The 27,057-nt window shown below is 48.6% G+C and overlaps 5 protein-coding genes across 5 annotated transcripts; 4 read left to right on the forward strand and 1 right to left on the reverse strand.

The window, feature by feature from the left end:
• Positions 1–2,873: 2,873 nt before the first annotated feature.
• On the forward strand, positions 2,874–3,354 carry KY384_005668 (uncharacterized protein; the record flags this gene model as incomplete). Its single annotated transcript, XM_044814167.1, has 2 exons — positions 2,874–2,940; positions 3,164–3,354. 2 exons carry the CDS (start codon positions 2,874–2,876, stop codon positions 3,352–3,354), a joined length of 258 nt encoding a protein of 85 aa, XP_044668317.1.
• Positions 3,355–4,113: 759 nt separating this feature from the next.
• Positions 4,114–4,478, forward strand: KY384_005669 (uncharacterized protein; the record flags this gene model as incomplete). Its single annotated transcript, XM_044814168.1, is given in 2 exon segments — positions 4,114–4,353; positions 4,368–4,478. The coding sequence occupies 2 exon segments, from the start codon at positions 4,114–4,116 to the stop codon at positions 4,476–4,478; spliced, it is 351 nt and encodes a 116-aa protein (XP_044668318.1).
• A 12,021-nt stretch (positions 4,479–16,499) lies between these two features.
• KY384_005670 (uncharacterized protein) lies at positions 16,500–17,280 on the forward strand (the record flags this gene model as incomplete). Its single annotated transcript, XM_044814169.1, has 2 exons — positions 16,500–16,556; positions 16,786–17,280. 2 exons carry the CDS (start codon positions 16,500–16,502, stop codon positions 17,278–17,280), a joined length of 552 nt encoding a protein of 183 aa, XP_044668319.1.
• A 2,474-nt stretch (positions 17,281–19,754) lies between these two features.
• KY384_005671 (uncharacterized protein) lies at positions 19,755–21,979 on the forward strand (the record flags this gene model as incomplete). Its single annotated transcript, XM_044814170.1, has 3 exons — positions 19,755–19,918; positions 20,985–21,189; positions 21,800–21,979. 3 exons carry the CDS (start codon positions 19,755–19,757, stop codon positions 21,977–21,979), a joined length of 549 nt encoding a protein of 182 aa, XP_044668320.1.
• Positions 21,980–22,452: 473 nt separating this feature from the next.
• On the reverse strand, positions 22,453–23,144 carry KY384_005672 (uncharacterized protein; the record flags this gene model as incomplete). The annotated part of the gene is made up of 2 exons (XM_044814171.1): positions 22,453–22,820; positions 22,883–23,144. The coding sequence occupies 2 exons, from the start codon at positions 23,142–23,144 to the stop codon at positions 22,453–22,455; spliced, it is 630 nt and encodes a 209-aa protein (XP_044668321.1).
• Positions 23,145–27,057: the final 3,913 nt, after the last annotated feature.

Below are 27,057 nucleotides of genomic sequence, written 5' to 3' on the forward strand. Positions count from 1 at the left end.
CGCTCCCTCTTATCTAAAATTACTAAGATTTATTATTTCTGATATCTAAGCTAAAAGAGGTTAGAGAACTGCGTACAATAGCTTGTTATTAAAACCGCAATATAGGTACGGCTACAACAGAATTATAGGACTATGTACAATAGGACGTTATTAATGGCCGCAATGCAGGTGGCCTTCAGCCCCCTAGGCAGGCTGCCTACGGCACCCTGAGTCATAACGGGTTGGCCCGAACCTTAAACTTAAAGTATATCTAGATATAGGCGAGGGGCGTATAGGTAATGTTATTAAAGACACGTCAACGACACCTTTCGCTAAGCAAATTATAAGACGATATATGCAAGGATTTCTCAATCTAGGTGGGAGGTGGGCAACGCGCGAAGGTACAGTAACATTAATTAAAGACGCGTCAACGATACCATTCACTTAGGAAAATACAAGACGACGACATGTAAATGGTACTTACATCGATCTGCATCATTAAAGGTCACCAATAGAAGGGTTATGGGCGATATGGTACTACACACTTGTGTCCCCTTCGTCACGTCAAAGGACGCGAAGAGTTCAAGCGAGGAGTGATTAGCGGGCAACTCGACGAGAGAGCTAATACGTATTGGGACAACAATCCAGGAGAATAGCGCAGGATATTCAAGCGAGGAGTGATCAAGTCGGGTGGAAGGCAGGCAACTCGGCGAGAGAGCTGATACGTATTAGGACGACAGCAGCATAAGCATGGTTTGGTGGACTGCAAGTGGTTTGGGTGGACGAACTAGTTGGTTTGCTCGATATCGGTTCAGTCCAAGGGTTGGACGGACTGGTTTAGTTAATGGTCCTGACAGGCCATATGGCGTAGTAGTTGTTTTAGATCGGGGTTTACTTCGCGAGCTTCGGCTTCCCTTAAGATCTTTAGGTCTATATTCAACTCTTTAGCCAAGTCCTTGAAGGGGCTCATGGACTACGTAGTGGAAACGCCCGGATACTACTGGATCAACACGGTCTATGGTGTGAAGAACATCGTGGCTACCTTCGCGTATAGAACTGAGAATGAGAGCACAGCCACGATGACGTCCTTGAGCAACGCCATGGATATGCTAGATACAAGCCCATCTTTCTGCATAAAGACATTTGCCGTCTCGATCGCAAACAACTTCGAGAAGAAGATCGGTATCGTCGTTAAGAACTAGAGTAAATACATCTTCAGTATCAAGTGCTATAACGTCTTCTACTTTAAGAAGATGGACTGGCATGGACCCCCGCAGGTCGGCTCAGTCGTCTACTTGGTCACCAACGACATAATAGCGAACACCAAGCCCTTGTCCAAGTCCGTGGTCATAGATAAGCTCATAAGCGAAACCTTGGTCTTGTTCGGAGACCTGAACTTGAACTCCTTCGCCAACACAGACTCAAAGCCACTCGACCGGATAACTCCAACATAGACCTGGACAGACGACAACGTCCTATTCTAGGTCCCCTCAACCCGTGCATCGTATTGACGATCAAGGCCCCGGAACGCTGCTCAATCCCTAGCCCCGACCCTTCCCCGATTGCCACTGGAATGCTAATCGATAGTATGCACCACAACTCTTGTGAGAGGAGAAATTATAGGGGGCCTGTGGCCCCATTGACAGGCTGCCTCCGACACCCTTCGTCAGCGCGGATCGGCCCGAACCTTAAACTTGAAATTATACATATAGGTATAGCGCCTGTCAACCCACGAAAGGATCATTACGGTCATGCCAGCCCCTCTACTAATGACACCGGCAACCTCACCGACGCCGAGATGAAGGTGTACTTAACGGCGTACAAATACGTCTTCGGCAACGGGCACGCGTTCTTTGAGTAGTTGGAATACCCGACAGATCTCATGTTGTCGATCATTAAGCCGAGGTGGATCTGGCTCATGGTGACATCACTAGTCGACAAAGTACTCAAGCGTCTTCTCATTGACTACAGGAAGTTGATCATGGCTGTGAACATCTCCGATCATGCGTGTGCAGGAGGACACGAGTGGAAACGACGTCGGGCAGGAGGAAGTCGCTCTGAACCTGTTCGCCGAGGACATCGAGAAGTTCAAGGCAAACGAGGAGCCGGATGTGAAGATTACCGGATGTGAAGAGTACCAGACGTGAAGAGTACCAGACGTGAAGAATACCGCAACGTCAGCTTGACCATGATCGGGAAGACGAGTATGATCGGTCGGTTGATCGACCCCGACAACAAGGCCGTGAGCCAGAACTGCATTATACTCGATAGCATAACGAAATATTATCTAACAGCGTCGCCGGCTACAAGGACATGCACGCGGACATGATCGGGGCAGGCAGGCGAAGATCTTCGACGTGTTGAGGAAGAAGAAGGCCTTGAACAAGAAGGAGCTCATAGATGCGCGTGCGTTCATGGAAGAGAGTTCGAGGAGTTCTGCGGGAGCATAAGAAGAAGATGGAAGTGGCCGCAGCAGTACCTGTGGTCGTGGCAAGAGAGAGGCATATACGAGCGCGAGATGCAGCCCTCGGTCCCGTTGTTGAGGAAGGATACAGGCGCACTCATGAGCAGCTTCGTGTACGGCGAGATAGCTGAGGCCGGTCACAAGAACGTCCATACGGACATGGCTGCCCCAACTCGGGCACCTGCGGGCGTGAGATTGTAGAAGCCCTGGATTATGGTTCTTCTGCACCCAAGGTTTAACTCCATGACCACATCTCATAAATGGTCTACCTCTTGTCCACCAAAGCAACGAATATTATCGTTGTGCATACCATGCATAGCAAACATGCAGGATATAATCACGGTCTATCGGGTCAACCCTGTGCCCCCGTCCTTTCGAAATTTCAACTCCTCCGCACATTGATTTCCTCCCCCCCGCCTACAACCTCAAAATGACCAATACACATAAGTCTGGCAAGAATTCTGATCTCTCGGATGCTCCTGGGAATCCTACAAATCGTTTACCATTTCCAAGGGCCTAGCTTCGGTGACTTCCAGTGTCATCGATCTAGAGACGCTTAATCGGAAAAATCGCAGACCTATTGTTCCAGCCAAAGAAAATACGTCGCAGAGAAAGAGAAGAAGCAATACAGATGATGAGGTAGGAAGAGGAAGCAATAAAGATGATGAAGTAGGAAGAGGAAGTAATACAGATGATGGAGTAGGAAGAGCGCTCGCTGAGGTTACATTGACAACATTGGACAGCAAGCCAACACCAGCGACACTGGTTCGGATTTTGAAGATCATCTTGACGACATCATTGACGATAGTCAACAAGACCCTTCATTCCTTGACTCGCAAGAAAGCCAAACCAAAAGACAGAGATACTCTACAATATGGAATGCCGTCGCCGAGGTCAATCATAAAGGCTAGAATATTACCAATGCAAACAATGTCCCAAAAATATCAATTTTCTGGAGGGACTGCAAACATCAGGAAACAAGACGCGTTCACAATTGGCGCATTAGTCTTACTCACTAGGAGAAGCAAGAGCCACAATAAGAAGACGTTGTCCAGGCTTTGGCTCGTCTACAGCTTTGCAATGTTGGGCTGAGTCAACACAGCTAGCACGGTATCCATTGCTCAGTAAAATGGTATACACTCCTCACCAAAGGGAAAGAGTATGTCTTCACTAAAGGGAAAGAGGTGGACACTGCGTTGAGATCCTTGTAGATGCAGCTACCAAATCATTCGAAAAGGAAGATTGATGCAGCTATCAGATCATGTGAAGGAATACTGAATGTCTGGATCGCAAAATTACATCCACTCTTGGCTGTCGTATGATGTCAGTGTGGCAACTGCGTCATCTTCTTCTTAGAGATGCGTATGCATCGAAGCTGGCAGGAGAGTGCCATCGACAATGAACGTTGAAATGCCTCCCTTTAGTCTCAGGACATTGGCGATACGTATCGAAGTAGACATTTCGAGGTCAAAATTGACAGAAACAACGAAGGAATGGTTCTTAGTTGTGCCTGCGTCGATGTCCTTAGGGTTTTGTTTGAGGCATTTCCGATTGGTATGGATGAAGGTGGTGGAGAATATCCGGCGCCAGGATCATGTGCATGAGGTTGTCGGGACAATTGATCCTTCCTGCCCCGCGAAAGAACACGAAAGACATTCATGCAAATGATGATGAACCCCGCAAAAGAACGCGAAGACATTCATGCAAATAATGAGGTCGTTGAGTTAATCCGAGTCGAAAAAGAGGTACAAGATGAAGCTTGTGACAATCTGGTCAATGATCCTTGTTGGGACAAATTGGTAGAATTAATCAAGATTGCGGACGAGGCTCCTGTGAGGGATCGGGACAACAAGGCTGATCTAGACGACAATACTTTTCATGATTTTAGTGATGCTTGTCGGGTAGAGGTTGTGAATTAGGGCAGGGAATGAGATTTGACGACAAGGCTCTTGTAAGTAGCCCAGACGATGAGCCTATTGAAAATTCCTGCCAAGGAAAAATTGGCGCCAATGCTAATGGAAGCAATGGCTTGTAGTTCACCGATCACGGCAATAAAAAGCACGAGTAGGAACATCATAAGATCTAGCATTTTATGAGCGAGGGACACTTGACTCTGGCGAAAGCTATCATAGTAAATACAATTAACGTTCTTGATAAAGTGCCGCCGTACTACACTTTGGGTAGACATAGCAAGAATGATAGGTATATTATCTATTAAACATTATTTCGTTGCTGGACATTGACAGTCAACGTCTTCTGGGCACATGGGCAGTTGGAAATGATCAAGGTTTCCGAAAATTTAGTTGCTACATAAGTGATATTCTTCTCGACCACCTTTGTTGAGGCTAGGCAGGCTGTGGTGTATTTGTCCACAAATATACGAGTCTCGACTATGTATGGCATGAAGGGTTGTCAGAGTGTAGGATCAATTCGTGACGGTGAGAAGGCCAGGTTACTGCTTATTAAATTGTCAATCTCGAAAAGGATAGGGGCTCTCTCAATTTGTCAGCACGATGTCACGAGTCCGTGCACTAAAGTTGTCAGCTAGGGACAAGATGTTTCGTGTGAATCGATAATAGGCAGCGATATAGGGCTTAAGCTACCCCAAACATCTCCTTCCATTCTGTATGAAATACTGCCCCTTGCGATCTCCCCATGGTACTCCCTATGAAGCAGAACAAGTGGTGACCATGGTTGCAGAAGACAGGGCGCCTTCGGCACCCTTCGAAGTCTCGCGGGCGGGTCGGCCCGAACCTTAAACTCAAAATATTTTGAAGCCATTGATATTGGGCGTGGTATTGGGCGATATATTAATATTGAGTAAATCTGCGAGACAGCGGTGGTAGATGGGGCAAAGGTCTTCCTCGCACTTGAAGAATTTCAAGAGGCTCTAGCGACGAATATCCAGAGAGGAAAAGTTCACAACATCTTAGAAAAGTACAACTTAGAAGGAAGGTAGAATCGAGGGATTCTGGGCGGAATCGTTTACATTCAATATGGAAGTGGATTTCATGTAGCTGTTTTACAAGGGTGGTCCCAACTTCCGGCCCTTACCAAGTCCGCGCTGTAGGTGTCCAGAGAGTAATGCAATACGCGTATTCATAACGTTGGCAGACGTAATTCCCATAGCAAGAGATCCTGAAGCCGCCAAGCCGGAAGGTACTAGAGTAAACACGGCTAGTAGCAGTAAAACGGCGGGCTAATTATACAAAAAGGCCAATTAGCGACAGTTCTAATGACAACTACAGCTATCGCTTGGGGATCTGCACATTCGATGAGATATTCAGTGGCAGGCAGTGGGTCACGATAAAACCTGAAACCCCGAGAATAATCATTTGCGGCATCCCTTGCCATCTTCCGTGGCTGGCTACATTCAAACCAGACGTGAACGGAACCACGCATAATCACTGTTCCGAGACTGGCCAGGGGTGCCCGCAAGTGGTCGCCGAAGTAACGCATAGTTTGGTGGATCCATAAACAGTCGTACCGACGGTCATACCGAACATCCGCAGTAGATTTTTGAAAAAAGGACTGAACACTAAAGCAGCGGCCGACTGGGGGTTCGGAGAACACAATCCTAGTATTCCGCAGAGCAGGATATAGCCGGGAAGAACAAGGGCGACCGCAGACTACGCCAGCGCTGGAAAGCAAAATGAATTTCCATCATTGACCGATCCGAACCAGCGAGCCAAAATGAGGACAGAGATACTGCTGACAATTCTTTCATCGTTGTTACCCAAAAGTGATTCTTAGACTCCCATTTTATTATAATAAGTCCAACCAGTGCGCCAAAGAAACGTGCTACCGGGTTATGGGACCAAAAGCCATAGGACCCACGGAAGCGCTCGCAAAACCATATGCAACGATCCGAAGCAATTTACCGAAGTAGTTGCGCCTGTTCTCAATCGCAGCTAAATTCTCTAAAGCGCCTGACAAGGACGCCTTCGTATTGTGATTTGTGGCTAAGACGTAGGTCAGGTTTCCCACATTTAGCTCTTCAACCCTCTCAAGATCCGACAAAGGCTGAACAACGCGTCCAAAGGGCCTTGTGGACGTTGCCGGGGTGTATATGAGGAAATAATTGGTCAAATGGACGAATTGAAGGGAAATCTCGCTGACTTCTTCCTGTATAAGGTGGCTGGGAGTACCGCAGGAAGCCAACGCTGCGCAAAGGGTCAGCCATAGACACAAAGACAAGCGACCGCCCAGCCTGACCAGACGCAGACACAAGGACAAGCAGCACATGGAACTTCGGCAGGAGAGAAATCCGCTCAACCATCTTCAAGTGCGGAGATGACATGTTCTTGCTCTTAGGAGACATTACGGACGGAAGGTGTAAAGAGTGTCATTTCAGGGTTTTTCGAGGTCAAAACGGCGTTCTTTGCATGTAAGATTTCAATGCTGCCTTAGACAGTTTCGCAATCCCAGCATGCAACTCACAGTTTGCAGATCTTTCAAACTTATAACAGTATTCGCGCGACTATTCGAAACATCCAAGAGAATAACATTACAAAATTGGAGCATTTTCAATTCTCCAGTAACATGGTCGCCACAATATAAAAATCTAAGTCGCTAGAAAAAGACCTACAGCATAGGATAGATGGAGTCCAACAGAGTATTAGTACAATCAATGCTTTATTAAGTCCTTCGCTTGACGAATCCGCGACCATAGCAATGCTCTTCACATCGTACTAGCAACTTAGGTTGTGATACTGCGCAATCTTAGCCCCTGACCCTAACTATACCAAAAGAATGAACAGCCTAAAAGTGGCTTGAGTTAAGACAACAGAAGCTCCTAAAGTACTAGATTGATACTACATACCAAAAGAATTACTAGCACAGGTGGCCTTCGGCCCCCAGACAGGCTGCCTTCGGCACCCTGAGTCATGACGGGTCGGCCCGAACCTTAAAAACTTAATATCTCTTTGGATATGTAGGGACGGTGGGACGAGTACAAATGAACACTGTGGACTAGGAGTAAAGCAGTTGACCGTTGCTTCAGTCGCATCACTTTCAAGTAAGGCAGATGTCTCATTGACCACCAAAGCAGAAGGGAGTTGGACAACATGTGACGCAGAAAAAGGCGACCAGTACAATGGAGAGGGGTATCTTGGCCCAAGCCTGAGGATGAATGAAGCACGGCGACTTGGAATTTGCTGTACTGAATGTCACAGCAATCAACTTATGAGGGCAAGATATGACATGCTCCATGAATGGAATGGAAGTACAGCGTGTCCATTGGAAAATATGTGAATTGGGAGAAGTTGGCAATATATGACAGCCACTACGGCACGAGAATGTTTCTACCCATCAGCTCGTCATGATAATGTTGAGGAACATATTGAAACAAAAGAGCTAGTACGAGGATCGGAACGGTGATCCGATCTCTTTCATCGCGCGAGCCGGCCATACTTCACCACATCAAGAAGCAAAACGCGGTCATTCTCGAAACGATCCAAGCCTTGCGACAGCCGATCTGCGTCGAGATGTTTCAAACCAAGAAAGAGAAGATGTCCCTCGGCTTCCAAGTCAAGATGAGTGCTGAATGAACACATTAAGACAAAGGCTTGTCCACAGCAAGTCATTACGCGATGTGTATTACAGCACGCTGCCCACGGGACAAAGCAAGATTAGTGCATCATGAAGAATGATGGCAAGTGATTTGAAGTTTCCCTCGTTGCGATTTGAGATTGGTCTACGACATCTAGGACGCGGAAGACATCAATCTTGTTTTCGGTCAACCGGGGTGGGAGGTGGGTATCAAACTGCGACAAAGGATAACGATAAGAGGGAGTTGAAGAGAAAAGAACGCTCGATCATAACATATACGACGATTCAGAAGGCAACGGGGATATTACCGTCCCGATGGGTAAATAGCTCGACCGTGGACGACAGCATCATTGCGGAGGAAGCATGTACTGGAACCCCGTCTTCATTGTGGTTCCTTCGATGCGTAATTAGGTCCCCTCTACTACACATTATCGAAGTATGGGTCTCCCTGATTGCTGAACGGAAATGGTAGGGACGGCAGCCAGGTGCAGACGTTATGCGAGCAGTCGACGACAAGCACTTAACAGCCAGTGGCAGTAGCCTGAAGGATTCATCAACAGTGGAAATGATGACGACCTTCTGAATTGTGAAAGCCATCACCAAGGATATCATGCACTTTTCACACACTAATACAGCGACATCTGAGGGATAAATACGGGTTGGGGTGGGCCCATATGACGACGAAACGATGGCATAGTAATCGCCAGCAACTTCACAGCAGGTTGGGGTTAATGAATGATACCGATCCAATGACTGCTGGTTTCACCACGAGAGGTAGACATACAATGAGACATGATACTGCTGCGGCCAATATATTTGTCAACTATCCCCTTCCACACCGGAAACATGGATATATCTGTCCAACGAGTGATTGTGGTCTGACGCAGATGCGCAATACATGCCGATAGAAACAAAAGACATCACAAGCCGACGACTTATTTAACTGGTCGGACTGGCTCAAAGATGGAAAAGACAGCCCCCTTTCTCAAGTGCGGGTGCTTGCTGAGATATTTGAACCAACATGCAACTTCCTGCTTTTGGCGTGGCTACTGGCAGAGAGCAAAGGCAAAGTGTATGAAAGGTCGTGGAGTGGCCAAAGGCAAAAGATGACCTATGAACACGTCTGACGAAACCGGGATCATCAGTAAAGGGGCTGGTATGACCGTAATGATCAGATCTTTCGTACGTTGACAGGCGCCACACCCATATCCACTTTTAAAAAAATAAGTTTAAGGTTCGGGCCGACCCGCACTGACTCAGGGTGCCGCAGGCACCTTGTGAAGGGGGCCGAAGGCACCCTGTCCCTCTGGGAGATGTTGTTGTGCTCCAGTCCATGGAGCAGATATCCAGCACCTTCAGCATTTAGAACCTTCAGCACTTAGATCAATTTCCAAGGTTTTGTTTCTCTCATCCCAACGAACATCATACACTACCGCGACCTGCACACCAGAATTTGAGATTGTCGGTCCACACCAGCAAAAGTATTCGTGCAAACCGTTCCTCTGATCGATCAACCATACATCCAATTCGACCATCTATGACCTGGGCTGCTACTTCTCTCGATGGTAGTATCTTGCATACCAACACGTCAATGAAATCTATGCAGCCGCAACGCTATTGGGGAGGGCATGTGCCCAAATATTGAAAAACACGAGGGAGAGAATGGCATTAGAGACCGAGGGTAGGCGAAAAATAGTCCAATCGACAGACGTAATCAAAGACAGTGATAGGTTAGCGAAAATAAGATGTAATGGAGATAGTCTTTTACTGTTGGGTGGGAAAATAAGATGTAATGGAGATGGTCTTTTGCTATTGGGTAGAAGCCCTCGCCTAGGACTGAGGGTTGTATCATCTTAAGCATATACCAAGTTCTTACCCATGCCAAAACTTTTTGCACTTTAACATGGCAGACATTCATCCAGTTATTGACGGGATAAGGAGGGAAATGACCTTCAACACCGAAAACTTAGACGTATGCAAGGTGACATCCACGCCAACGCGGAAGAGATCACCAGGAATACTGGTCAGGCCGGAGGGGAGGCGGGCACAACATACGACGCCTACCATACGACAGCATTGAATTTCAAAAGCACCTACCAGACCAATGATAGTATCACATCAGGCAAACTTCAGTCGGAGCTGTTGTCTCCCACTAATCCGGCCATCGCTTCTCGACTCTCTCACGGATGATCTGATCATCGAGAATGTGGTTGCACTACCATACCCAGATGTAATCTTCTTCGCCTACCCTAAGATGAAAGGCTAAGCAGGAAGGTAACTTCGAGGATGCTTTGAATGAGATCTTGGATCCGTAGTGAACATAGGCTGTCTTCAACGGAGAGTACAGCACCGAATATGGCTGATACACGACTTCGAACCGCAACACCTAGAATGGAAACGACAAATGGGAAGTTGGGAAGGGCAATGATAATAGTCGCTGCGAAAGTTTCGCTACGTACCCTGGTGCTATCTCCGAGAACGCGAAGGGTCAATCGCTTGGTGATAGTATCATATGGGCTGAGTAGCGCTGCGAAGTAGAAGCAACTGTGAGACAGCACTACCAGAACATTCATTGTGAGTCTATGACTTGGTCTATTTGCACTTCTCTTCCTGCTGCATGGATCCATCTCTTTGCACTTCTCTCCCTGCTGCATGGATCCATCTCTTTGCGCTTCTCTTCCTGCTGCATGGATCCATCTCTTCGCAAGCCCATCCTTCCACCTGCGTGGACCCATCTCTTCGCAAGCCCATCCTTCCACCTGCATGGATTCATCTCTTCGCAAGTTCAACCATCCTTCCACCTGCATGTATCCATCTCTTCGCAAATTCACCCATCCTTCCACCTGTATGGCGCTCGTCTCTCCGCAATCGAGCCTTGGCCTTGAGCAGTCTAATACCCCTAACCCTAAGTTCATCTTTGTATGGTTCTCAGCCTCCCGCAGTAGGCTACTGCCTACGACAATGATCTGGCAGACGGATCGTCTTGACAGGTGCTCGAGACTGGGCCATCGCAGGCATCCCGATAGCTCGCATCATCCTCAACCACAGCTTCCAACAATCTACATCCCAATCCTGTGCACAGCTTTCACCAATTACAACCCGAGTCCTGTGGCACCAGTAGGATCATTCGTAAGTGAACGGTGGAATGCGCATCTGCCTGGTGGCTTCCCTCATGAGTATAGGAACAATCTTCAACCAGCCACCGGATCGGAGGCAATGGCTGCTGAGTTACTCGTGCCATTCTCTGGAACGAATTTTGGACCAGGTGTTTCTGCAAGTCAGAGCAGACGGAATCATTCCGTGGCAGTGCATCGCATCTTCGCATCGGGCATAAGTTGACCCGCGCCCGCGCCGATTCTCTTGCATCTACCAAAGTCCTGCTGCACCACCCTGTTCAGGCTCTTCTTCTCGACTGGCAATACTCACGTCACTGTTACCACCCGCCAGCTCTTCTCCTCGCCTGGCAGTACCTACGTCACTGTTACTACCCGCCAAAGCTTTTGCGGTATCAGCAGCAACACTCTCACAACATTCGCAGCTACACCTCCAAAGCCCCTCCTTCACTTTCTCCCCCAGCACCACCGGGTCAATGTCAAGAAAGGTGCATGGTCACCATGATCTACTCTGCGCTCTGCGCCCATCTGTCTTCAAAGGAGCTAAATCACCAGAGCTCTGACCGCCAAAACCACCAGAATTGAGAGCCTACAATTCCTGCCTCATACACACCTCCTACAACCACCACTCCGATCAACATCGAGAGGAGCGCGTTGTCACCAAAACTTGCTGCACGATCATCTGCCCTCGAAAGAGTTCAACCGCCCGAGGTGCTGACCACCAAATCTATCAAAGTTGTGACCACCAAAACCACCAAAGTTGCTGGCATGCAATCCCTCCCTCAAACACCCTTCCTCCCGCAAACACTCTTCTTCCGCCGCCTCCTCTACTCCCCTGACTTCGAAGCCTCAGAGACGAAAGTATGGCAATCACCACCAGAATCACCACCAACAAGCGCAGTACCACCGCATACACCCTTCTTGCCCTCGAGACCTCCGAGACCCGTGGTCTAGCCGTCAAGATTGAAGGCGTGCAATCCCTCTCCCTTGCTCCAAATCTTCATGTTCTGCGACTCTGTTGAGGCACTTCAACATACGCGGCTGGCTTTTGGGAATGAGACTGTCTCTGCTGTGGATACAGGAACGATGACGGGAAGAGCATGAGACTGCCTCTGCTGTACATGCAGGAACGATAACGGGAAGAGCATGTTGGCACAAGACTCGACCTGACCATGGATGCCGAATGGTTGAAGGGAAAGCCACCAATAAGTTGCATGGGAAAAGAAGATCGTTACATATACATTGGAGTGGGACTGGCAAACGCTTGAGAGGAGCAGACTTCAAGTCGGAAGTCATGGGTAATCATCACCGACTTGACGCTGGTAATCATCACCGAATTGACGCTGGCTGGTTGGAGGAACAAGTATACGAAATGATCTCCCGCAGTTGAGCTACGGGCACAGCGCACGTCGTCAAGTTCTGCGTCAATGCCGATCAGAGCTGAGCGAATGCCAATATACACCTGCGTGGCTGCAGCAATGCGATGCGCTGTCACCGCATGGCACTTCCAGCTGGAGACTCCGCCTTGACACCAGCTGGAGATCCACCTCGACACCGAGCTGGGTGGAGAGCAGCCATTCAACGCAGCGACCGAGCATCTCTACACCCTCCACGGCTGCCCCACCAAAGTTGAAGTGAGCGCTCTACACCCTCCACGACTCCCCCACCAAAGTTGAAGTCTCTACACCCTCCACGACACCCTCACCAAAGTTGAAGTCTCTACACCCTCCACGACTCCCCACAAAGTAGAAGTGAGCGGATCAAAAGTCATGTTGACAGCCAAGCCGATCCTCCTCCTTACACCCACCCTTCCTCCTCACCTCTATGCCTCCCGCAAACCTCATTCGACCCTTCAAGTATTACGATCACGATACCGCCCTCAAAAGCCAGCTGTACCGATACGTGCTGTGCAAATGCTGTCTGCCACAAACCTCGATCCATGAATCGGCAACGAGAAGACATATTCAAGGGTGGTCCCTGTCGGAAGAGCATGGATACGACGTGGAAGATACGCCCGCAATACACTAGGTGAGAAGACACATTCAAGGGTGGTCCCTGTCAAAAGAGCGTGGATACGACATGGAAGATGCCGCAATACACGAGGCGAGAAGACACATTCAAGGGTGGTCCCCGTCAAGAGCGTGGATACAACGTGGAAGATGCCGCAATACACGAGGCGAGAAGACACATTCAAGGGTGGTCCCCGTCAAGAGCGTGGATACAACGTGGAAGATGCTCCCGCCAAACACGATGTGAGAAGACACATTCAGGGTGGTCCCCGTCAAAAGAGCGTGGATACGGAAGATGCCCCCGCAATACACGAGGCTCGGGTCAGGCAGAAACGGGCTGGGTTCAGGCAGAAACGAGGCTTCAGGCCAGCCTTGACACAACACATTCGCCTGAAGAAGGGGGAAAAGGGGCATGCTAGTACAGATATGGCATAGTAGGGGCAAGATCCTGTCTGGCTGCCAATCGGTCCACCCCGTCCCTTCGACGAATCAAGAGACCGGATATCCACTACAAGCTATCGACGACAACCACCTCGTCGCAATAACAGACGTCCCACGGGTGTGTACGGTGGCTTCAAAGAGTTGGGGAACGATCATACATTGGCAGCCTTGCAACTGGTGAAGCCTGCCAGCGGGGATTTGAAATTGCGCAAGCCATTTTGAGGGCGCACAAAAAACAATGCGCGTCAGCTGTTCATCATCCACAGCACGATTGAATGGTCAAGTATTGCAAGCGCATTGTGTGGTGTACTTTCGTTGTATGGGAGCTTCATCCACCACCAATAACTCGCAGCACTTACCTGCACCACCACCTGCACCACTACCTGAGCATGAACAGTACAGTCTCCGACCCTTCCATACGCTATCCACCCTCATCAGCTGTCGACTTTAATTTGCATCGTGTCTTGTCCTTGTTCTGGTGCATGTCCCTACCAGCAACTCCACCAATCCACCAATCCACCAATTTTCGACCAAATTCGACCATTTCACTCGCAATCAACTTCGCATCACTTCAAAACCAAACTTCTTTCACATGCACATCATCATCTGCTTGCCTTCGTTGTTGTTTCCTACCTCACCGTTTTTGGTGGTCTTCCGAAAGAGGAAAAGCGTAACCCTGCTTTTTTGAAAATGAGCTTGTGTAACTCGCAACGACTTTGGGTGGGAGGCGGGTTTACTATACCTCATAGACTGCATGACGGTAGTGTCTGATATGAGATAAGTGGTAGAATGAAAGTGCAGGGTGAGAGGGTCATTTTGATGTAGGGTAGATGTATTTTAGATGGGAATTGCGTGATGGGTGGGGGGGAACCACACTCCCGCAATGTGAGGGGAGGATCAACCACCACACTCCTGCAATGCGACATGATTGATTTGATTGTAGAAGTGATTGTGAAGGTGTATTAGTAGTGTATGATGAGTGCAAGGAGTGTGCAGTGACTGTGCAGTGACTGGAGGGTGGATGAGTATGGTGAGTGTGGACCTGCACAACCAGACACGACAACATGCCCAACAACCATCACTGCATCATGCACGACACTTCAACAGTCAATGCGATGAATGAACGACTGAATGCAGGTAGTAGGAGAATGATGGAGGTGATGGTGGGGGTGGGTGAAGACCTGCTGGATGGATTACTACAGGCAAGTTGGACACTGAATCCCCAGACAACCACAACTGATGGGATGAATAATAGGCATGAGAAGAGACTGACATGCGTAAAGAGAACGAAGAAGACATTCATCCAGACAGTGATCAGAAAGGGTGGGGGGTGGGTATCATACAAACAGACACCCCTAGACAACCGTGAAGAAGACATCCCCAGACAACCACGACTGATAGGATGGATGAATAGGGATGAGAAGAGACAATGACATGCCAAAAGGAACACCGAAGACATTCATCCAGACAGTAATCAAACCGGGTGGGGGGTGGGTACTTCACGAAAAAGATACAAGTTGGTCACCACATCCCCAGACAACCATGACTGACGGGATGAATGAATAGGCATGAGAAGAGACATTGACGGCGAATGACATGCCCAAAGAGAACACGGAAGACATTCATCCAGATATTGGTCAGAAAGGGTGGGGGGTGGGTTCTACACGAACCAAGAACCAAGTAGGACACTACACACCCAGACAACCACGACTAATAGGATAAATAAATGAAAGGGAAGATAAGAGACAATAACATAACCAAAGACAACGAAGACATTCATCCAGACAGTGATCAGAAAGGGTGGGGGGTGAGTACTACATACAAGAAGACATACCCAGCCCCATACCCACGTTCACACACACCAACTGATGGGACGAATGAATGAAGGGCATAAGAAGAGACAGTGACAGACAATGGTATGCCTAAAGACAACGAAGAAGACATCCAGATAGTGATTAGACAGGGTGGGGGGTGGGTAGTACACGAAGAGGACATAACCAGCCAAATACCTATACCTACACACACACCACACGAACATGACACATACACATAAGAGAGGAACAACGACAGTGGTCAGACGGGGTGGGGGGTGGGTACTACACGAAGAAGACATACTCACCTACACACCCACCACATGAAGAAGACATACCTACCTACCAACGCGGAAGACATTCATCCAGACAGTGGTCAGAAAGGGTGGGGGGTGGGCAGTACACGAAGAGAACATACCTAGCCAAATACCTACACCCACACATACACTACACGAAGAAGACACACCCACCCACACCCACTTATACACCACACGAAGAAGACACACCCACCCACACCCACTTATACACCACACGAAGAAGATACATATCCACATAGTAGTCAAAATGGGTGGGGGGTGGGCACAACACGAAGAAGACATACCCACATATACCACATGAACAAGACATACATTCGCACCTACATACCTACACCCACACACACACCACACAAACAAGACGCATATTCAGATAGTAATCAGACTGGGTGGGGGGTGGGTGATACACGAAGAGAAGATACACACAAGAGAGGAACAACGAAAACAGTACCACAGCAAGATACAACCAACACATGAACAGTACCGTACTACTACCTGTAAAAGGAGTAACATCCATGGAGACACTCACTCAATGACAGAGAGATGACCTACTAACAAAAGACACGCAAGACATCCATCTACATATAAGTCAAGCCGGGTGGGGGGTGGGCAATTAACGAAAAGAAGAGAAGTTACGCAAGTAAGATAGACAAGAATGACACCACTTAACAAGAAGACACCACCAATAGGCAAGACACTGACATACACCACGAACAACAACCTAAGACATGGATGTCGATAGTTCTAAAGCCGGGTGGGGGGTGGGCAATATGCGCAAAATGGAAGACAAAAGAGATGGATACAACAAAACAGGATGAATGACAAAGAACTACGTGGAGGACATTCATGCTGATAGTGATCAACTCGGGTGGGAGGTGGGTAATGCACTCTAATACAACACCGTCGACGGACGAAAGACACCAATGACATACACATGAAACGACGGAAGAAGAGAACAACATCGAAAGACAACGCGGGACATTCCATCCAATGGATAGTTCAACTCGGGTGGGAGGTGGGTAAATCACACAACGATGCAGGTACGCAAAGAGACCACGACAACAACATGCGAAAAGAAGGCATCAACAAGGAAACAACGGATAGTTCAACTCGGGTGGGAGGTGGGTTAAACACACGGAGAGACCTCGAACACAATACCTTCAAAAGAAGACATCGACAAGGAAACACTTAAGAAGAGACACTGCGGAAGAAAACCCTCGAAAAGAAGCCATCGAAAAGAAGCCATTGAAAAGAAACACTCGAAAAGAAACTCTCGAAGAAGATGACATCGAAAAGAGCATCCTCCAGGAGAATACCCTCGAAGAAAACACCCTCGAAGAAAACGCCCTCGAAGAAAACACGTTCGAAGAAAACAACCTCGAAAAGAACTTAGTCGAAAAGGAAACCAAAGAAAGTCCATTGAAAGGAACCCCTCGAAAGAAGAAGACGCCCGAAGAAGAAGACCCTGGAAAGGACGACCGCGAAGGAAACAGCTCAAGAATGAACACTGACACGGAAATGTCGAAAAAACGTCGAAAACAAGTCTGTGAAAGAAACACCTCGAAAGAAGACCTAACTACACTTCAAAGAACAACATAGTAAGAAAAAGACATCGAATAGATGTACGTAAGGGAAAAAAAAAGCCCTAGCCCTAAACCCTTGCCGACGACGGGCGCTCCCGCGACCGCCTTCAATAGACTTCACAGAGCAACCATCCGCAACGAACAACCACAGTAACCAAGTGGAAGGACTGAACAAACACTGAACAGGTGTAGAAAGCACGAATAAATAGACTGAACAGCTATGGAAAGCATTCGCCAAGAGACACACTCATAGAGTAGAACCCTCACGTCTCCCACCACATTTGAGTACTCCCTACCGCGGATTCACCTACCAGTGATACCTAATCCTGCGAAGCAGGTCGCTTAATCACTTACTAGTAATACTTAATCCTGCGAAGCAGGCCTCTCTCTTACTCACTAGTAATACTTAACATTGCGAAGCAGGTCTCTCTCTTACTCACTAGTAATACTTAACATTGCGAAGCAGGTCTCTCTCTACTCGCTAGTAATACTTAACATTGCGAAGCAGGTCTCTCTCTACTCGCTAGTACTACCTAATTCTGCGGAGCAGGTCGCTCTCTTCCTTGCTTTTACGTAACCCTGCGAAGCAGGCCTCTCTCTCATTTCTCATACCTAATCCTGCGAAGCAGGTCTCTCTCTCACTTACTAGTGTCCCCTCTCGCGAAGTGATTACTCTCTCACCAAGTGATACTCTCCGCGAAGCGATCATTGCTCTTTGCGAAGCGACCGCTCCTCCGCGCAGCGGAGTTCCTGTTCCCCGCGAAGCGGCATCCTATGCTCCGCGAAGCGATGTCCTGTTCTATGCGTAGTATTCCCCGCGCTATTCTATGCTTCGCGAAGCGATGTCCTGTTCTATGCGCAGCGGTGTCGTAATCTCCGCGGGGTAGTATGCTGTTCTCGGTAAAGTGGTGTGCTGTTTGTCGCGAAGCGGTGTGCTCGTTTTCCGCGCAGTGATGTGGTCATCCTCGACGCAGTATTGCTCTCATTTCCCGCGAAGCGATCTCTTCTTATGAACGGATTGTCAGGCGATTGGTCCTGCTAGCCCTCTGTGAATAGTCTCCTGTGAGGAGTATTGCTTGCTTTGCAATTTTTAAAAGGATCGATTTTGCGAAACAATACTCCACCAAAGCAGTTCTCAATGAAAAGGTACATCAATGGCGCAATCTCATGCATTTAATATTAACATGTTAGGTCGAATGCAGAAGTGGACCGGAAAAGGGGCGTTTATCAAGCGCTCCCGTAGGCTCGTCTTGGGCCAAGCCGACAGAATTGTGCTAAATTTAAAGAAAGCTCGCCGTCGCTGGACAGCGGAGTTAGAAGTCGAACTGGGAATGAAAGAACTGTCAAAACCGAAAAATGCTGCGCTGTTAAATTGCTGGGCGTATATACTTTCCAAATTACTGATAGAGTTGTAGGGAGGTTTAGCGTTACCTCCTCAGTCGCTCCACTCAACACTGGATCTCAGGAGTCTGTACCAAAATAAGATTAGAGTTGGAGCTGCCAACACCACAGAGCTTCTTTGGTGGCAAGCTGTCGCTGCGCCTAGTCCAGGATAGACTACCAGCATCACAGCAACAGACGCGTCCTACATTGTACCGTGGTCGACACAATACACAGGCTGCACTCAACACTCGATCATTTCAGTGTGTGCGCTGCAGTTTGATAAATCTCTTCGAAGAGCTAGTCCACCATCTGCGCGACAGGTTCTGCAATACTTATTAAAACATTGCGAGTTACACTGCTTGAATGCTCAATATTTTGCGTCGCTTGCTGCAGCGTTGGCTCCCGTTACACAATCTCTTATGCCGCGTGATTATGTTGCCAAACATATCCACAGTTCTCTCGTCTATGCAGCGCACACCTCCAATGCCTGGAATCGATGAGCAACTGAAGAATCTCCAATACCTCACATTGAGTTGCTGTGTACGAGTCTTCAGCTCCACCTTGTGGTCTGTTTTCTACAAACCGAATGTCGATTGTCATCTCGCTACGAATTAGTTATCGCTTGCCGACGTGTTATTCAGCGTCTTATCAACAGCAAAGACGATGGGCTCTCGACCAGCGGTTGCGCCATTGCAGGAGCAATCCTGACTGGCTTATCGGCACGTATTCCATGTCCTTGAAGACTTTGGATGCGCGATTTGCTCGTCATGATCCTGTTGCTAATGCCTGGCTAGGGTGCCTTCAGCTTTTTCTTGAGGGATAGAATGAACCACTACGAGCACAACATCGACAGTCTCAACGTGAAGTCGAGTATCTGTTGGAGGTGCTACAAGATGAGGAACCCCGCCAAGGACTTCACGGTATACGAGGAGATGAAGAGAAGGAGGGACGCGTTGGATGAGTGTGAAGTTATAGAAGTAGCTGTAGACATCGCAGTAGTAGTACATGGAAATTTTGCCTTGTACATGGATGACCGGTTCTAAAAGTATGGGGGCAGGTCACGGGTTTGGTGTACCACGAGCCAGCCTGGAGTAGATCGACGTGAAGATGACCATAGACGACCCGACGGAGGAGAAGGCCTACGGCCAGGAGGGAGCTGATACCGTCGTCGTCGACCGTGATTGCGCCCAAGTGGTCAGGTGCGTGTTCAACGTCACGAATTTGTTGACGAAGACGATCACGCAGGAGGAGATTGACAGCACCGAGCAAAAGTACTGCAAGAGGCACTTGAAGATGAGCCCGGACAGGAAGACCTACTTGATCCCGTCTGGCTTCGCTCGGACGAGTTGAGAGAGTCAGACTCGCAGATGTTCAATCGCATAGTTATCGATGGCCGGGAGGACTCGGAGGACCTTATGAACTTCTACTTCGACAAGTCTTAGGCAAAGGTGAATCAAAAGGAAAATGTGCAACGGCTATAGACATATTCACACGTGCAGGTTCGTGGCATCGCCGTCGAAGGAACGCACGAGCAAGGTCTACATGCCGCTCACAGTGTTCAAAAAGGGCCCTTTCTCTACGTGAAGGCAGACAGAAGGTGCACCACAAGAAGGCTGGGGGTCGGGGATGCGCCTCCTCGAATCCGAACTTAGACGACGACACGAGCACGTACATTCCGTCGCCATCGAAGTCGCCGTTGGTCTTCTCGCAGACTTCAAGACCAACTCTCATCGAAGTCTCGTCGTCGTTTCCTCTCTCGATTATGACTCCCAGGGCACTATCAGATCCCTGTGAAAGGCACCTTCCCAAGATAATCGATGAGGGCCGCCAACAGGATCTGGCACCCAGACGTGACGCAGAGCATCATCGTGTCTTCAAGGGCGCTCGTCTCGTAGTTCCGCGGAACTGCGAGATCGACCCCGCGGTCTACACCACGATGACTTTCAAGGAGATGTCGATGCACGAGAGCGGGGAGGCCTAAAGCTTAAGCCGAAGGTGTGGAAACAAATGACCGCCTGCATGTTCAACAAGGCGTACTGGATGTCGTACGTGACCAGATCCAAGCAGGGCATTATAAACACCATGCTGGGGCACGGCATTGCCGGTCCTACGGCGTGATAAAACTGGGGATGATGCTCGGCACGTCTATATACCCGGACGCGTCCTCGTTCGTCATCGACTCCGTGCTTGCGCCCGAAATACCGCTCCTTAGGAAGCCGTTCTACTCGCACAGGCTGACGTGCTCGTCCGCTATCGCCAAGCTGACCAAGACCATCCACTAGAGGGGGATCAACATCTTGAAGACTCCGTGTTGCCCGCTATAGAGACATTTATGAGGGACATGGACACCGCGTACGGAATGATGAAGAAGGACTTGTCCGTCGTCTTGTGCAGTAACCCTCACGGACGATTAGATCGAGGGCACCACGCTCACGAACTTAACTCACTTATAAGGTCGGGCACTCAGATGACCTTGCTGAAGAACGCGATTTTGGTCACGTCCATGATTGAGGAGGTGGACGGCGTCATGCTCACGAACGAGGTAAGACTCGCGTTCGCCGTCATCATCTGCTACGTGTGCTTGTGTGGGCTTCCCTTGTTGGAGTCGGATCCAGTCCAGTTGATGTACAGCCTTCCGCTCGACTGGTGTACGTCGTTCACGTGCTTAAACATCAAGTGTTGAGGGACCCGGAGAGGCACCCGCTCGCGGGGATGGACACGGACGTCAGCTCGACACTGGGCGCGATAATCGGAAACATGGACATGCTCTTGTCGCCGTTGACACCCACGCAGGAGGTCGGAACGGTGGCCACGTACTCAAGCTCGGAGTCCGACGAGTAATACTACGGCCTCGTGGTGTTCACGCCGTCGTAGGCTTGTAGTAGTAGATGTACGACGTACAGGTTGCATATACCTGGTACACGACGAGACCAGCGACGTACACAAGAGCAATACCTCAAAACACGAATATATGTAATACTATAATTATGATGTGCAGGGTCTGCACGAAGGCGAACATGACCCCAGAGCTATACGCGTCCTTCGACGGAATTAAGTACGAGAGCGTGTTTACGAAGGAGTGGATAAGCTCGCACACGATGAGCGACGCCTAAAAGTTCAAGACTGCAGTGACGGTGATCGTGTGCCCCAAGTGTACCACGTCGCCTGTGATCGACATCAGGCCGGAGAACCTGCCTGGGATAGCCAAGTCGATCGGCGACAACACGAGGAACATCCTGGGCAAGTTCATCGTCCTGAACGACGGTGTCGAGGTGTACAAGTGGACCAAGAGCAGGTTCATTAAGGAGGACGGAGTACGAGACGGGGACTAACGCAGCTTCGACAACTACGACATCTAATGAAGACGACGACGAGGGTGAAGACGAAGACGAAGACGATGACGAAAACACAGACGTTGAGGATCACGACGGAAGATCGTCCCTAAGAAGTAAGCGCGAACCAGTACTTGTCGCTCCTTTTCGCTGGGGGGGGGAAGGAAGGGAATACGTACCGGGCCGGGTTTTAAAATGTAGACAACAGAGACGACCCTCACCATATCCATAAACGGCACCGTGTCTATGATCGTGATCGCCGCTACGCACTCGATTAGCGACTTGACGTCGGATGGCGACCCGGGGATCTGCATAGACCCGTTGCCGTACAGGGACAGCGCCGTAGATCTCGCCAAGTGTATAGGCGGCTGAATCTTTAGCTGCAGCTGTTCACCACTAAAAACGAGATTATGTCTATCTGCTGCAGACGGTCTTCGAGTACGCCGAGAGCACGTGAATGGACTTAGGCATCATCACCAAGATGACCACCTTTGTCTTTCTGTGCCTAACCATAAACATGATCGAGCTGCCGGAAAAGTTGCAATGAATGCACGATGGTTGCCTATCTTCGTCCTCTTAAGCTCCTTCAACGTCATCCACCCGGCCCACCTCCCCTTGATCTCCCCGTCTACGACGACAGTATTGCTCGGGGACATAGTCATAGGCTCGATGATCTGGATGAGGTCGCTGAAGTTCGTCTTCGCGGACATGATATCAAGCGCGTTCCCCTTGATGATCACGGTGGAGACCACAGGTTTCATTGTCTTCGCTGTTATGTTGGAGTCGTTGGATACCCACGACATGATCGGGAGGATCTTCCTGATCGAGCCGTCGACGGTGGCTGCGTACCTAAGCCCCTCTCTGAACGAGCCGATGATCTGCTTCGTGAACAAGTCCAAATACCTCTCTGCCTGAACAACGCCGACAAGTACTCGCCGGCAACACCTTGTTCAGCCTCTTCTCGAAGTGCTTCACTATCTCGACTCGACTTCCTATCTTTCTCCCTATGCGTGCCTTTAACTGCCTGCTCATTATACTTCGTTATCGCGTTCTCGAAGTCGATCTCGTGTTCATCTTGTACCAGACTAAGTAGTTGAAGCTGGCTGGAGCTGTTGAACGGCGTGACCAATACCTTCGTCCTACTCCACAACAGCAGCGCAGACATGGACGTCGAGTTGGTCAAGTACAGCAATGAGTCCGCCGTGAAGGTGCAGAGAATCGCGGAAATAATCAAGGAGGGGTACGTGAAGTTAGCTCGAGACATGGACGTGATGGTGGACGCCCATGATGGAGATGCTGTCCGCGAAGTGCAACCACACAGTTCGAACCCGTAAAGACGTGGTGGCTTATGAGAGGACGAAGGACAACGATGTCCTAAGCTTCGTCGACGACATCTGCATCGACACAACCATAGACATCACTATAAACACGGCGCGGAACACAGGACGAACGCCGTTACGTCCGCCGTCATCTCCGACTGTATGTCCCCGCTCGAGTTTACGGACAGGGTCACGGAGACGAAGGCCAGCTCTTTGATAACATCCGTCGGCTATCATCGCGTACGTCTTTGAGTGCATCTGTGCGTCGAAGAACTCACGAACGCGGAGATGCACATGCTCGCGGACGAGACCACCCAGACGTTCATGTGGGTATACGTCGGTCCGAGGACGAACGTGAGCGTGATCAATCCACGGACAGGCTTATCTACGTGTCCAAATTCATGAGCAAGAATGACAACATGTACAGGACGATGGTCGTGCATAGCAACGAGGTCGCGTCTAACCTCATGAAGATATACAAGAATACGAACACGGATGTGAACCTGCATCTCAACATCAACACACTAATACTCCAGCAGGAGGTGAGATATTCCTGCTCGCAGACGAACATGCTTGTCGGGATGTCCCCGTGCGGATCCGTGCATGAGCATGTTAAAGGCGTGCCCGTCTCCACGGGAACATGCGGAAGTTCTCGGTGAAGACTAGGAACACCGACACGTCCATGTTCGGCAAGATAAGGTGGTACGAGATATGCTCAGGCACTCGATCAACAGGTCCAAGTGCTATCATCTCATCGCCGATTCCTGTTCTTACGTCTCTCAACGCACGAGAGGCCGAAAGGTACAGCCTGAGTCTTTGGCATCTTTCGCAATTCGTTGGTTATGCGGAGAATTGCTTGTCCCTTCCCCCAAATCTTGATGATGCTGGGTGAATCTTGATTTCGTGGCGTTGCCGCGTTGGAAAGCACTTCGGTAAGAATTGATCTTGTCTCTTGTATACTGCAGTTGGCTCAAGTGCTCAAAAACACTGTGATGTCCTTAAGCAACTTGTCGATTTTCGTGGACCTTGCGTCAAGACTATTGATACATCAAATTAGTCTTGTAGTTATCATACCGGCTCTTGACGTTGTCCAGCTCTCGCCAAATACGTCGAAGGTCTACCAATGAGGGCTCTTCTTGTTCCGGAAATGCAAATCCAGCGAGCAGGGTGATGAATCTTCCGCTGCATAGTTCGGCGCTTCCAGGTTGCCGTTAGCGGTCGATAAGTAGTCAATGCCGCTAAATCGAGGAAGGTAGTAGTGTTTCCTGCATAATTACTTGCATTGGTCGCTGATCCTTTTCTAGCGCACATATTTTCAAAATCTTATGCCAGTGAAGCTCGTTAAATCTGTTCAACGATTCCATAGCAATCTAATCGATCGGAAGATGTTATGCTAGGAGAGGTGTATGATTTGTCAACTTCAGTTACGTACTATGCAATACAACTGCTCATTCAGAACAAATGGGAGACCGACTGCTTTGTCTTGATTCTTCGCTCCGAATTTGGAGGTGATCACCGCACGAAGCGGCTGCATGGCCTATCCCTATATTCAAGTTTGTTAGGGATTTGACTTGCTGAAACCTGGGATCTTGTCATCACAAACGCCCTTCATGTCCTTGACGCCGCGTCGTTTGTACAAGTTTGAAGGCTTGCTGAGGAGTAGCACGAACACTAGGATCTTATTATAGCACGAGAAAGCTGGAGCCCGCGTGAGAAGCTGAGATTGAATCTTATTAGCAAGATCCTCCCGCGTTCCGATTGGGAGGAGAAGAGTCGAATGTTCAATAAGAGCTCTCTTCAGGTTGGGGATACTTTGCGAACCAAGGAATCCATTCAAAAGGGACATCGCCGCTTCCAGAATGAATTTGATAATATAAGACTTAAGGCTGTGCGTCAAGTCTTTAGAGTCTAAAAAGAATGTTACCGTCAGTAAGAAGGAATCTCTTAAGAAGGAATCTCTAAGCTAGATTAGGCTGATTGCCTAAAAGTTTTCTAATATAAACCAACAGCATCGTACTGCGCAACGCTAGTTAAACAACCGATATTGCATACAAAGTAGAGACCGAACAGAACGGTGACGCTCTAGTGAAGGAAGAGGTCAACGTCGACAATGCAAAGTTTGACTTTAATAGGTATGAGATTTCCGAATTCCAAAGTTCAATACTAATCAAAACGGCATGCTCACGAACCAACAACGATAGCAACCTTATCATCTTGTAGCGCCTGTTGCGCCAATGCTTGATCCGGGTGCCCTTACATTAGCAACGCCCACTCGATGAAGCAGATCTTAAGGATATATTCGCGTCATCTCGCTGTCTTCGCAACTTAAATATTGTGAACAAAGGTTTCTAGATTAGAAGGGTTTCTCAGATTTCTTACTTTAGTCTAGTCGCAAGGGAAGAATCTAGCGTGCTGCCGTCTTACTTTCAGCGGTTTCAATCGATCTATGAGCTTGTTGCTTTTCAGAACTCGCTTGCTTAAGGGATTGATATCCCTGTCAAGATAGACACCACGGACGCACTCGGTCGTGCGATCATACAATCCTGTCAAAGTATTCACTGACATGTAGTCCCCTGGTATGTCAGTGATGAGTACCGCCGGATTGTCGGTCAAGCCCTTTATGTCCTCTTGGCGGTATTTCATAAAGATGCTGAACTCAGCTTAAGCCAATATACAGAAATACAATTGAAAACAGACCGAGACGGTAAGGTGAAGCCAGAATTACCACGTATGAGCCGAATCAATTCCTGTCCAGCCAAAGGAGTCTAGACCACGGACAGCGAGATTCGCAGGACGCCCAGACTGCTTCATGTTGGCTAGCAGGACGGGCATGAAGAAAAGGCCAAGGGTAAGAATAGTTTTAAGACAAAAGCAGAAACCGAATATAGAAAAAAACGTCGACCTTTTTCTTATTATGGTAATAATCGGTGAAATTGGACATCGATATCAATTAGCGGAGTTGATAACGAGTTGTGGAGGGACGCGGTTTCCAGTTAAAGATGGGCTAATTTACCTCTCATTAGTATTTGCGCGAAGCAAAGCTGTTTGGCTTGCTAAAAGACGGACTCTCTTGACTTCAGAGCAGTGAAAAGCAAAACGTGCATGATGGCAATAGCAAGAGCTAAGAGTTATTTGACCGTTATGGCCTGCCCTCTTTGAGAAGACTCCGTCGTCGTTCGCAAAACTTCATTGATGTCAATGTTCGACATATCGTAAGGTTACTTCTTCAATCAAAAGTCCTTGAGAATTGCGCGACCGAAGTTTCAAGATATCATATGCTGTGAAAATGGCTTCTACGCAGCCAATATTGGAGCTCCTCTGCTAAGACATTCCAACTACTTGCAAAGCCGTAGCATAGTAGAAACTAATAAGTAGACGTCACGGAGGTAAAAGCAATATAGAAAGCCTAATCAAGCTATTACTCGTTGATCTATAAATGAATTTTATATATCAAGTTACTATCAACTCGCTCCAATTAGAGTGGCCGGCGCTTGTTCAACGAGGTTAGCTGTGAATAGTGTTGTCCGCTCTTACGCTTTGGCAGAAGGCTATACTAATGAGGGTCGTACCGATTGCAAGTTGTACAACCTTTGTCATGGACGGAAAACAGCATAGCACTAATGTTCCATGAACCATTCTACTGACTAAGGAAAGCCACTTATTTTTTTCTTACTGTGAGAGTCGCTATTTAGAAATATACTCTTCCCTATAGCAACTTACACGAATCGCTATGGTTGGTCTCTTTCTCCTAGTCTAGGA

Source organism: Bacidia gigantensis (genome assembly GCF_019456465.1).
Source record: "Bacidia gigantensis strain McMullin 20006 chromosome Unknown contig_246, whole genome shotgun sequence".
Taxonomy (NCBI): Eukaryota; Fungi; Ascomycota; class Lecanoromycetes; order Lecanorales; family Ramalinaceae; genus Bacidia; species Bacidia gigantensis.